The sequence below is a fragment of the Myotis nattereri genome (assembly GCF_964212035.1).
Source record: "Myotis nattereri genome assembly, chromosome: 7".
Classification (NCBI taxonomy): domain Eukaryota; kingdom Metazoa; phylum Chordata; class Mammalia; order Chiroptera; family Vespertilionidae; genus Myotis; species Myotis nattereri.
In genome coordinates, this window is record NC_138082.1 from 76,238,830 (window position 1) to 76,253,422 (window position 14,593).

At 39.5% G+C, this 14,593-nt stretch overlaps 1 protein-coding gene across 1 annotated transcript in view; it reads left to right on the forward strand.

Annotated features, from left to right (window-relative positions):
* Positions 1-14,593, forward strand: part of LOC308522038 (protein FAM170A-like) — a gene marked incomplete at both ends in the record, with an annotated part of 95,854 nt that overhangs the window by 2,174 nt on the left and 79,087 nt on the right. Inside the window, one exon of the mRNA XM_081095217.1 lies at positions 586-732. Coding sequence (XP_080951343.1) covers positions 586-732 — 147 coding nt within the window. The remainder of the gene's footprint in view (positions 1-585; positions 733-14,593) is intronic.

Below are 14,593 nucleotides of genomic sequence, written 5' to 3' on the forward strand. Positions count from 1 at the left end.
TGCTACAAATATGAATAATATACATAGCATATACATTCATGAGATATGATGAGAATAATCAGCATTGAGCTTGGCTAACATTGAAACTGGGACAGTGACATAATATAATTTCTTCAAAAATAAAAATTCATCTTTTTGTATCTCTGTCTGTATATCAATATCAATATAGGTAGCAATATAAATATATGGATACATGCAAGATGCTTCATGAAACTCACACCCCATACTTCCAAATTGTACACTTTTTCATGAGGAAATTGGGTTGATATCCAACTTTTGTTCCTGCACACTGTCTTTCACACAAGACATTAAGTTGTTGATAATCTATGTAGATCTTCAGAAATATCACATGCAGAAATACCCAATGCCGCTGACATCCACAAACATACCATTTAATAAGTGCTTGCTAAGAGTTTGGAGTAAATGGAATTTTAAGTGTGATAGTCACCTTAATTTCTGTGAGAGCAAGTGTCATTTGAAGTGAGGATGCCTGACATGTAATATCCACTCAACGTGTAGTTTTTGAATTGACACAGACCTCAGAAAATGCCTCACATCAATGTTCTTTTTTATTCTATTGCCCAGGACGATGCAGCATCCAAGAGGACACACCTCAGCGTCAGACATCTGTGGGGGCCCCAGCCCGTAATCAGGCAGCAGGAGAAATTGACTTCTCTAACCCTTTCATCTGTGTCTTCTCCCCACCAAAGCATCCCTGTCTTGATAAGGATGGTAAGGAATACACAAAGGTGGGATCTGAGTTTGGTCATGAGATGAAGCTGAATTCTTCAGGCTATTCTCTACTTAGCTCACTTTCCTCTCAAAAACAGGAAAGGGCTTCAGGGTAGAAGAATGAGCACTAATGCTTCTGCAGAGGGACAAGTAGGGAGTGTACCTTCTAGAACGGGGCAAAGTCCTTCAGCACAAATCCCCAACATAGCAGCACTGGGACAGCTGTGGCTGAGGTAGAGGACCATGCCAATTGGTGTAAGAAAGCTTAATTAGAACCTAAGACTCAAATGAGTACAAACAAAGATTCTCACAGACTCATACTTCTGTCCTCTTTCATACCCAGTAAGGCTCCATTTCTCCTTCTTTTCCCTAGTTCTCTCATATACAGAGGCCTTCACCATGCATCTATCTTTCCCACTCTCTAGCAGCATTACCTAGGTACACTCTTGTCTTCATTCCTTCACACAATCATTTTCAGACTCTCCCATTTATACACTAATTTCATATATAATCCATATAGATAACCTAACATGCCCTGAAGGAAATGAAATTTCACCTGTTGTGTGTCTAACCATATGGCTCTTCAGCAACCAGGCCTTCAGTCCTTCATGGAGTGAACCTTCTGAGAGTACACGCACATGGTCTCTAACAGGCTCCCTCTCAAAATCTCAAGTTGAACAGGTGCCACTCCTGCAGTTGTTCACAAGTGCTGTCACACTACACAGCAAAGATGCACACCCTCAGTCACCATCCCTTTTCACAGACATGGAAAACACACCCAGATAAGTCCCGGAATATGCATACCACTCAGCAAAAACGTGCACACAAAGTACATCCTCGTTCCCACATTGTTATACCATGTAATCACATCAAACAAAGTAGCCCACACACAGAATCCTGAAATACCGTATGTACATGAACTTTCACTCCACATGCTCATGTAGGTCATGGCCATCTTAACTCCTACCACCTTCACACACATCTTCTAGTTTTCTTACGTTTGAAAATTTCTTTTCTGGGATTCCATCAATCACATCAAAATGTTTCCGGTCCTGGAACCTTTAACATGCCTGTATCCCTGTCAGTTAGGAAACAGGAGAGCCCGGAGGAGCACAAAGGAGGTTTGTATGGTGATGCCTGTAGGTAGCACCTATCATTTCCCTTCATTTCCTATTGTAGAAATGGAACCTCATGGTCAGAACTACCTGCAAGGGAAGCTAATAAATATAACATAGCAGTATGTCCAGGTTGAAAGGAGACAGCAGTCTCTGTCCATTTTCAAAGAACATTCTTTGTGCAAACCCAGTCACCCATGACAGATATTCACACAATCAATATTTCTGTGCATTTAATCTTTTCATGAGAACCATATTACACTATCAATGAAGATGAAGGCCATGTGTGCTCACTGAACAATGCACATAGTAGACTCTTCTTGTTTGTTAAATGGACAGATATACTAACATACACAGATAACAACATCAACTACATCTCTATTATTTATATTTAATTTCTCAGCAAAGCTGAACATACATATGAGAAGGTGCTTTGCAGCACAGAACAAGGCAGTGGCCCTAACTTAAGGCTGGAAATAGGCACGGTTTCTTCTTCAGACAGTTTATCTTGCATCTCTTCCAAAGACAAGCTAAATGGTGCTGCTAAGGAGGAACTATCGAAAAGGCTGCAAAGGGAGGTTGGGATCTAATCAGAACCCAGGGTTGAGCTGAATAGTTCTGCCTAATAGTCAACACAAGGATGCCAAGGACAAAGACAGGAATGCTTCTGCATCATCTTTAACAGGATAAACACTGGAAGCAATATATTCCAAGGGAAAAACAAGTAATAGCACAGTAATAGGACTAGAACAAGCTGAAGGAGATCAGTGGAAAACAGCATTCTAGTTGAGGAAATAATGGGAGAGGGCGTATCAGAGAAAAGTGGAAGAATATTTTTATATGAGCTGGACAAGGGCATGTTGTATTTACCAGAAACATGTGAAGCACGAATAACTGAACACAGGTCCAAAGTGGTAGGATCCTCAAGAACTGAACAAGAGGTAGAGTACAGAGATACCCAAGTGAAGATCCCATAACATCCATATACTTTCATAGCCAATGTTTCCGTTCCCATTCATTACATACAAAATTTCTATGAACTCACATTCCCTATCATCTATATCCTTTTAATATTCCACATGGATTAAAATTCCATATCATCCAAAGAGTTATAATTTCTATGAATCCTAGGACCAGAGGTTAGTATCCCTGTTTTTAAATTTTATGGAAATGGAGAGACACAATAATTCCATGTGTCTAGTTCCTTTCACTCATTACTATATTAGTGTAATTCATCCATGTTGTACATGATGTTAATTTTGTTCCTTTTTGGTATATGTATATCATTTCACGAATATTATTTCTGCATTGATCATACTCTTCCGATCGATCAGGTTGCTTTGAGGTCGAACTACTTGAAAATGTGATGTTCTGGGCACTCTATTACAGACATTTTTCAATATGACCATAATTCCATGTGGTGAATGCTGAAGAATTAGAATGCTAGGCCATAGGGGCCATATTCTATTTTAACCTCCTCAAAAGTCAATATTTCACACTTTGCATTCTAATGCAACTTCTTGTTATGGCATAACTAGTATTACAAAATATTCTCTGCATTCTCTGCCATTATTTTCAAAGCACAGGCGTTCTTTCTCTAATAAACCTTCATTTTCACATCCCCAGATTCTATAACTATTGTCTCACATTTTGGAAATATACTAACTGCTCTAGTCTCAAAGACAATATTCTTAGTGATAACATTCCTTATCTACACAACATAATATATAAAGCACGTAAGTCCATTATTCTTGATAATGCAATCTACACATTATGCAATAAATATGTGCTGAACAAACACAGTGACAAAAAGCACACATACTCTCCTCAGTCACACAAAGCTCATTCCACATTTACATTAGCAAACACCAACTCAATAACACATCATACCACAACCCAGTTTTAACCAACGCATTAGAAATGTACACACTAAGTACATTACATTCACCATGGCATTTTGCTAAAAATATTAATAATACTATGGTGCACACATTCCAAAGACATGAAGAAAATCTTAAACAGTGAATTAAGCAGCAGTGAGCTTGCAAAGATTAAACAGGAAAATTGACAAAATAGTGTATAATTACCTCAAAAATAAATATTTAGCATTCTACATCATTATGTACATATTTGCTAAATGTACAATTTTTCATGAGGAATTTGGATTGATATCCACCTTTTAATCCCTGCATACTGTCTTTCAGGCATGATTCGAAGTTGTTGATAATCTGTATAGATAGATCTCCATAAATATCACATGCAAGATACCCAATCCAAGTGACATCCACCAAAAATACCATTTAATAAGAGCTGCCTCAAACAGATTGTCAAACTGCAGTGGGAAGGCCAGGGAGGGTGGGGTGGGGGGCGGTGAGGAGGGAGAGGGGTAAGTGATCAACCGAAGGACTTGTATGCATGCATATAAGCATAACCAATGGACATAAGACCCTGTGGGTAGGGGAGGCCAGGAGATTGTCAAGGTCGGGCGGGGGGTGGGGGGGAGGGGAAGGAGACATATATAATACCCTTTGTAATAATTTAAGCAATAAGACAATAAAAAAAATAGTCAAGCAAGTATCAACAAAAATTTTTAAAAAAGAGAGTTTACTTATAGCTTGGAATAAAGATAATTTTAAATGGGAAAGTCACCTTAATTACTGTGAGAGCAAATGTCAAGTGAAATGATGATGCCTGACCTGTAATGTCCACTGAACATGCAGTTTTTGAATTGACAAAGACCCCAGAAAATGCCTCATCTCAGAGTTATTTTTTATTCCATTGCCTAGGACCCTGCAATACCCAAGACAAGACACCTCTACCCGAGTCACCATTGGAGGCCCCAGCCTGTGGTCATGCAGAAGGGAATGAGTTGGCCATCGGTGGACCTATCAACGTTATCTGCTCACCATCTAAGGGGCGTATGGAGATACACATGCTCAGAAAAGCACGTGGTGATAAGGATGGTAAGAAATAAACAACGGAGCGATCCGAACTTGATCAAGAGATGTAGCTTAATTGCTCAGCCTACTCTCTACTTAGTTCATTTTCCCCTCAAATGCAGAAAAGGACTTCAGGAAAGAGGGACTAGGACTAAGGCTCCCGCAGAGGGCCAAGTAGGCAGTGTGCCTTCAAGGACAGGGCAAGGCCGCTCAGCACAAATTTCCAACATAGTGCCAGCTGAAACTGAGGCAATAGACAGTGCTGATGTGTGTGTATGACATTTTACTCAGACCTTACTCTCTGGGAACCACAAAGTCAGATCCTCACACACTCACTCACACATCTGTCACCCTCCATACCAAGTAAGGCTCTGTATGTCCTCCTTTTCCCTTGTTCTATCATATACACAGCCTTTCCCTCTTCATCTCTCTTTCCCATTCTCCATTCCCATTACGGAGATACACTCTTCACTTCATCACATAATCATTATCAGATTCACTAATTCCATAATATGCACACACTAATCCCATAAATAAGCCACATCCCCTCACACAGAAAACCTCCTTAGGTCAAAGTCTAATAAACTTATATGCCCTGAGGAAAATTTACTTTCATCTGTTTCCTTTCAAATCTATATGGCACTTCAGCTACCACGCCTTCACATCTTCACTGAACTGAACATTCTGAGATCACATACACCCTTCCCCTAATACTCTCAGTCTCACTGTCTTACAGTAAGAACAAGGACCAGTCCTGCACCATTCACATGTGCTGCCATACCACATTGCAAACATGCACACACTCATCCCCATCCTCTTTACCAACATGGAAAACACTCACCAGAAATATTCTAATACATACATACAATTCCAAAAATACTTGCATACAAAACTACATCCTCATTACCGCATTGATATGCCATGCAAATACCTCAAAGTATCCCACACATAGAATTCTGAAATAGAATATGTATATGAACTTTCACTACAAATTCTCGTGTGGGTCATGGACATCTTAACCCCTATAGATTTCACACACATCATCTAGCTTGCTGATGTTAAAAATTTTCTTTCCCAGTATTCCGTCAACCACATCAAAAACTGTCTTGTACTGGAGCCTCTGAGATTCCAGCTTTCCAGCCAGTCAGGAAACGGAAGAGCACAGAGCAGCACATTCAAGGTTTGTATGGCGAAGCCTGAAACGGCACATGTCATTTCCAATCATGTTCCATTGCGGGAATGTAATCTCAGGGTCAGAACTACCTTCAAGGGAAGCTAACAAAGAGAACATAGTTGTATGGCCAGGTTGAAAGAAGACAGCAATCTCGGTTCCATTTTCAAAGAAGCCGCTTTGAACAAACCCAGTCACCCAGGACATATATTAGCACAATAACTACTCCGTGCCTTTAATATTTTCATAGGAACCACATAACACGACCCATCCAGGCTGTGTGTGCTCAATGAATGTGGTACATGGTAGACGCTTTGTTTAATGGACAGGTAAATACACAAATTACAGGAATGGGCTGTGTATCTATTATTTTTATTTAATTTCTCAGCAAAGCTGAATTCAGGAGATGCTTTGCAGCGCAGGCACAAGGCAGAGGCCCCAACTCAACAACAGAAAGCACGGAAGGCCTCCTCTTCAGAGGGTTTTCCTTCCATCTCTCCGAAAGACAAGCCAAATGATGCTGGTAAGGAGGGACTATTGAGTAGGATGCAAAGGGAGGCGGGATCTAGACAGACACCATGGTTGAGCTGAGTGTTTCTGTCCGTTAACCGACAACAAGCTGCCCAGGACAAACAGATACTCCAATGATTCTGCATCTTCTTAGTACAGTGATGGCGAACCTATGACACGCGTGTCAGAGGTGACAAGCGAACTCATTTTTTTGGTAGATTTTTCTTTGTTAAATGGCATTTAAGTATATAAAGTAAACATTAAATATATAAATCTTTGTTTTACTATGGTCGCAAATATCAAAAAAATTCTATAAGTGACGCGGCACCAGAGTTAAGTTGGGGTTTTTCAAAATGCTGACAGGCCGAGCTCAAAAGGTTCACCTTCACTGTCTTAGTAGGATCAGCAGTGGAAGCAAGGGAAAACACCGCAAAGAGCTGGAGGGAGCCCAAGGAGATCAGTGGAGAACAGTGTTCTATTTGAGGAATTCATGGCAGAGGGCCTAAGGGGATGAGAGTTTTATCAGAGAAACATGGAAGAATACGTTCCTATGAGCTGGCCAAGCACATGTCATATTACCAGGATCCTGGGAAGCACTAATAACTTAACGTAGGCACAACGTTAAGTGGTAGGATCCTCAAGAACTAAACTTGAGGTAGTGTGCAGAGATACCCAGGCAAAGACACCATCACATCCATATATTTACATAGCCAGTATTTCCCATTCACAATCATCTCATATAAGACACCTTTGCTTTCACTGTCCCCATCATTCATTTCCCTACAACATTCCACATGCATCTAAATTCTCCATGCTGGATTTTTGTCCATGCTATGTAAACCGTTATGATTTCTCTGACTCCTAAGAGGCTAGATTAGTATCCTTGTTTGTAAATTTTATGGAAATACAAGGGCACAGTATATACTTTGTGTCTAGCTCCTTTCACTCATTACTATATTTCTGTAATTCATCCATGTTGTACATGATGTTAATTTTGTTCCTTTTTGGTATATGTATATCATTTCACGAATATTATTTCCGCTTTGATCATACTCTTCCGATTATTCAGGTTGCTTTGACATCGAACTACTTGAAAAAGTGATGTTCTGGGCAATCTATTACATATATTTTTCAATATGACCATAATTCTATGTGGTGAATGCTGAAGAATTAGAATGCTAGGCCATAGGGGCCATATTCTATTTTAAAATCCTCAAAAGTCAATATTTCACACTTTCTTTCTAATGCAATTTCTTGTTATGGCATATCTAGTATTACAAAATATTCTCTGCATTCTCTGCCATTATTTTCAAAGCACAAGGGTTCTTTCTCTTATAAACCTTCATTTTCACATCCCCAGATTCTATAACTATTGTCTCACATTTTGGAAATATACTAACTGCTCTAGTCTCAAAGACAATATTCTTAGTGATAACATTCCTTATCTACACAACATAATATATAAAGCACGTAAGTCCATTATTATTGATAATGCAATCTACACATTATGCAATAAATATGTGCTGAACGAACACAGAGACAATAAGCACACATACCCTCCTCAGTCACACAAAGCTCATTCCACATTTACATTAGCAAACACCAACTCAATAACACATCATACCTCTACCCAGTTTTAACCAATGCATTAGAAATATAAACACTAAGTACATTACATTCACCATGGTATTTTGCTATAAATATGAATAATACTAAGGTGCACACATTTCAGAGACATGAAGATAATCTTTAACTGTGAATTAAGCAGCAGTGAGCTTGCAAAGATTGAAACAGGAACAGTGAGAAAATAGTGTATAATTTCCTCAAAAATAAAAATTTATCCTTTTACATCATTGTGTGTGTATATATATATATATATATATATATATATATATACATATATATAAATCAGTATAAAGAACAATCTAAATATATTGATATTCATTAAGTACTTGATAAAAGTCACACCATATATCTGCTAAATGCACAATTTTTCATGAGGAATTTGAATTGATATCCACCTTTCAATCCCTGCATACTGTCTTTCAGGCATGATTCAAAGTTGTTGATAATCTGTATACATAGATCTCCATAAACATCACATGCAAGATACCCAATCCCAGTGACATCCACCAAACATACGATTTAATAAGAGCTGCCTCAAACAGATTGTCAAACTGAAGTGGGAAGGACAGGGAGGGGGGGGTGAAGAGGGAGATGGGTAAGTGATCAACCGAAGGACTTGTATGCATGCATATAAGTATAACCAATGGATATAAGACCCTGTGTGTAGGGGAGGCCAGGAGATTGTCAAGGGCAGGGGGGAGGGTAGACGGGAGGGGAAGGAGACATATATAATACCCTTTGTAATAATTTAAGCAATAAGACAATAAAAAAAATAAAGTCAAGCAAGTATGAACAAAAATTTTAAAAAAAGAGAGTTTACTTATAGCTTGGAATAAAGATAATTTTAAATGGGAAAGTCACCTTAATTACTGTGAGAGCAAGTGTCAAGTGAAATGATGATGCCTGACCTGTAATGTCCACTGAACATGCAGTTTTTGAATTGACAAAGACCCCAGAAAATGCCTCATCTCAGAGTTATTTTTTATTCCATTGCCTAGGACCCTGCAATACCCAAGACAAGACACCTCTACCCGAGTCACCATTGGAGGCCCCAGCCTGTGGTCATGCAGAAGGGAATGAGTTGGCCATCGGTGGACCTATCAACGTTATCTGCTCACCATCTAAGGGGCGTATGGAGATACACATGCTCAGAAAAACACGTGGTGATAAGGATGGTAAGGAATAAACAACGGAGCGATCCGAACTTGATCAAGAGATGTAGCTTAATTGCTCAGCCTACTCTCTACTTAGTTCATTTTCCCCTCAAATGCAGAAAAGGACTTCAGGAAAGAGGGACTAGGACTAAGGCTCCCGCAGAGGGCCAAGTAGGCAGTGTGCCTTCAAGGACAGGGCAAGGCCGCTCAGCACAAATTTCCAACATAGTGCCAGCTGAAACTGAGGCAATAGACAGTGCTGATGTGTGTGTATGACATTTTACTCAGACCTTATTCTCTGGGAACCACAAAGTCAGATCCTCACACACTCACTCACACATCTGTCATCCTCCATACCAAGTAAGGCTCTGTATGTCCTCCTTTTCCCTTGTTCTATCATATACACAGGCTTTCCCTCTTCATCTCTCTTTCCCATTCTCCATTCCCATTACGGAGATACACTCTTACCTTCACTTCATCACATAATCATTATCAGATTCACTAATTCCATAATATGCACACACTAATCCCATAAATAAGCCACATCCCCTCACACAGAAAACCTCTTTAGGTCAAAGTCTAATAAACTTATATGCCCTGAGGAAAATTTACTTTCATCTGTTTCCTTTCTAATCTATATGGCACTTCAGCTACCACGCCTTCACATCTTCACTGAACAGAACATTCTGAGATCTCATACACCCTTCCCCTAATACTCTCAGTCTCACTGTCTTACAGTAAGAACAAGGACCAGTCCTGCACCATTCACATGTGCTGCCATACCACATTGCAAACATGCACATACTCATCCCCATCCTCTTTACCAACATGGAAAACACTCACCAGAAATATTCTAATACATACATACAATTCCAAAAATTCTTGCATACAAAACTACATCCTCATTACCGCATTGATATGCCATGCAAATACCTCAAAGTATCCCACACATAGAATTCTGAAATAGAATATGTATATGAACTTTCACTCCAAATTCTCGTGTGGGTCATGGACATCTTAACCCCTATAGATTTCACACACATCTTCTAGCTTGCTGATGTTAAAAATTTTCTTTCCCAGTATTCCGTCAACCACATCAAAAACTGTCTTGTACTGGAGCCTCTGAGATTCCAGCTTTCCAGCCAGTCAGGAAACGGAAGAGCACAGAGCAGCACATTCAAGGTTTGTATGGCGAAGCCTGAAACGGCACATGTCATTTCCAATCATGTTCCATTGCGGGAATGTAATCTCAGGGTCAGAACTACCTTCAAGGGAAGCTAACAAAGAGAACATAGTTTTATGGCCAGGTTGAAAGAAGACAGCAATCTCGGTTCCATTTTCAAAGAAGCCGCTTTGAACAAACCCAGTCACCCAGGACATATATTAGCACAATAAGTACTCCGTGCCTTTAATATTTTCATAGGAACCACATAACACGACCCATCCAGGCTGTGTGTGCTCAATGAATGTGGTACATGGTAGACGCTTTGTTTAATGGACAGGTAAATACACAAATTACAGGAATGGGCTGTGTATCTATTATTTTTATTTAATTTCTCAGCAAAGCTGAATTCAGGAGATGCTTTGCAGCGCAGGCACAAGGCAGAGGCCCCAACTCAACAACAGAAAGCACGGAAGGCCTCCTCTTCAGAGGGTTTTCCTTCCATCTCTCCGAAAGACAAGCCAAATGATGCTGGTAAGGAGGGACTATTGAGTAGGATGCAAAGGGAGGCGGGATCTAGACAGACACCATGGTTGAGCTGAGTGTTTCTGTCCGTTAACCGACAACAAGCTGCCCAGGACAAACAGATACTCCAATGATTCTGCATCTTCTTAGTACAGTGATGGCGAACCTATGACACGCGTGTCAGAGGTGACAAGCGAACTCATTTTTTTGGTAGATTTTTCTTTGTTAAATGGCATTTAAGTATATAAAGTAAACATTAAATATATAAATCTTTGTTTTACTATGGTCGCAAATATCAAAAAAATTCTATAAGTGACGCGGCACCAGAGTTAAGTTGGGGTTTTTCAAAATGCTGACAGGCCGAGCTCAAAAGGTTCACCTTCACTGTCTTAGTAGGATCAGCAGTGGAAGCAAGGGAAAACACCGCAAAGAGCTGGAGGGAGCCCAAGGAGATCAGTGGAGAACAGTGTTCTATTTGAGGAATTCATGGCAGAGGGCCTAAGGGGATGAGAGTTTTATCAGAGAAACATGGAAGAATACGTTCCTATGAGCTGGCCAAGCACATGTCATATTACCAGGATCCTGGGAAGCACTAATAACTTAACGTAGGCACAACGTTAAGTGGTAGGATCCTCAAGAACTGAACTTGAGGTAGAGTGCAGAGATACCCAGGCAAGGACACCATCACATCCATATATTTACATAGCCAGTATTTCCCATTCACATTCATCTCATATAAGACACCTTTGCTTTCACTGTCCCCATCATTCATTTCCCTACAACATTCCACATGCATCTAAATTCTCCATGCTGGATTTTTGTCCATGCTATGTAAACCGTTATGATTTCTCTGACTCCTAAGAGGCTAGATTAGTATCCTTGTTTGTAAATTTTATGGAAATACAAGGGCACAGTATATACTTTGTGTGTAGCTCCTTTCACTCATTACTATATTTCTGTAATTCATCCATGTTGTACATGATGTTAATTTAGTTCCTTTTTGGTATATGTATATCATTTCACGAATATTATTTCCGCTTTGATCATACTCTTCCGATTATTCAGGTTGCTTTGACATCGAACTACTTGAAAAAGTGATGTTCTGGGCAATCTATTACATATATTTTTCAATATGACCATAATTCTATGTGGTGAATGCTGAAGAATTAGAATGCTAGGCCATAGGGGCCATATTCTATTTTAAAATCCTCAAAAGTCAATATTTCACACTTTCTTTCTAATGCAATTTCTTGTTATGGCATATCTAGTATTACAAAATATTCTCTGCATTCTCTGCCATTATTTTCAAAGCACAAGGGTTCTTTCTCTTATAAACCTTCATTTTCACATCCCCAGATTCTATAACTGTTTTCTCACATTTTGGAAATATACTAACTGCTCTAGTCTCAAAGACAATATTCGTAGTGATAACATTCCTTATCTACACAACATAATATATAAAGCACGTAAGTCCATTATTATTGATAATGCAATCTACACATTATGCAATAAATATGTGCTGAACGAACACAGAGACAATAAGCACACATACCCTCCTCAGTCACACAAAGCTCATTCCACATTTACATTAGCAAACACCAACTCAATAACACATCATACCTCTACCCAGTTTAAACCAATGCATTAGAAATGTAAACACTAAGTACATTACATTCACCATGGTATTTTGCTATAAATATGAATAATACTAAGGTGCACACATTTCAGAGACATGAAGATAATCTTTAACTGTGAATTAAGCAGCAGTGAGCTTGCAAAGATTGAAACAGGAACAGTGAGAAAATAGTGTATAATTTCCTCAAAAATAAAAATTTATCCTTTTACATCATTGTGTGTGATATATATACATATATATACATATCAGTATAAAGAACAATCTAAATATATTGATATTCATTAAGTACTTGATAAAAGTCACACCATATATCTGCTAAATGCACAATTTTTCATGAGGAATTTGAATTGATATCCACCTTTCAATCCCTGCATACTGTCTTTCAGGCATGATTCAAAGTTGTTGATAATCTGTATACATAGATCTCCATAAACATCACATGCAAGATACCCAATCCCAGTGACATCCACCAAACATACGATTTAATAAGAGCTGCCTCAAACAGATTGTCAAACTGAAGTGGGAAGGACAGGGAGGGGGGGGGTGAAGAGGGAGATGGGTAAGTGATCAACCGAAGGACTTGTATGCATGCATATAAGCATAACCAATGGACATAAGACCCTGTGTGTAGGGGAGGCCAGGAGATTGTCAAGGGCAGGGGGGAGGGTGGACGGGAGGGGAAGGAGACACATATAATACCCTTTGTAATAATTTAAGCAATAAGACAATAAAAAAAATAAAGTCAAGCAAGTATCAACAAAAATTTTTAAAAAAGAGAGTTTACTTATAGCTTGGAATAAAGATAATTTTAAATGGGAAAGTCACCTTAATTACTGTGAGAGCAAGTGTCAAGTGAAATGATGATGCCTGACCTGTAATGTCCACTGAACATGCAGTTTTTGAATTGACAAAGACCCCAGAAAATGCCTCATCTCAGAGTTATTTTTTATTCCATTGCCTAGGACCCTGCAATACCCAAGACAAGACACCTCTACCCGAGTCACCATTGGAGGCCCCAGCCTGTGGTCATGCAGAAGGGAATGAGTTGGCCATCGGTGGACCTATCAACGTTATCTGCTCACCATCTAAGGGGCGTATGGAGATACACATGCTCAGAAAAGCACGTGGTGATAAGGATGGTAAGGAATAAACGACGGAGGGATCCGAACTTGATCAAGAGATGTAGCTTAATTGCTCAGCCTACTCTCTACTTAGTTCATTTTCCCCTCAAATGCAGAAAAGGACTTCAGGAAAGAGGGACTAGGACTAAGGCTCCCGCAGAGGGCCAAGTAGGCAGTGTGCCTTCAAGGACAGGGCAAGGCCGCTCAGCACAAATTTCCAACATAGCGCCAGCTGAAACTGAGGCAATAGACAGTGCTGATGTGTGTGTATGACATTTTACTCAGACCTTACTCTCTGGGAACCACAAAGTCAGATCCTCACACACTCACTCACACATCTGTCATCCTCCATACCAAGTAAGGCTCTGTATGTCCTCCTTTTCCCTTGTTCTATCATGTACACAGGCTTTCCCTCTTCATCTCTCTTTCCCATTCTCCATTCCCATTACGGAGATACACTCTTACCTTCACTTCATCACATAATCATTATCAGATTCACTAATTCCATAATATGCACACACTAATCCCATAAATAAGCCACATCCCCTCACACAGAAAACCTCTTTAGGTCAAAGTCTAATAAACTTATATGCCCTGAGGAAAATTTACTTTCATCTGTTTCCTTTCTAATCTATATGGCACTTCAGCTACCACTCCTTCACATCTTCACTGAACAGAACATTCTGAGATCTCATACACCCTTCCCCTAATACTCTCAGTCTCACTGTCTTACAGTAAGAACAAGGACCAGTCCTGCACCATTCACATGTGCTGCCATACCACATTGCAAACATGCACACACTCATCCCCATCCTCTTTACCAACATGGAAAACACTCACCAGAAATATTCTAATACATACATACAATTCCAAAAATACTTGCATACAAAACTACATCCTCA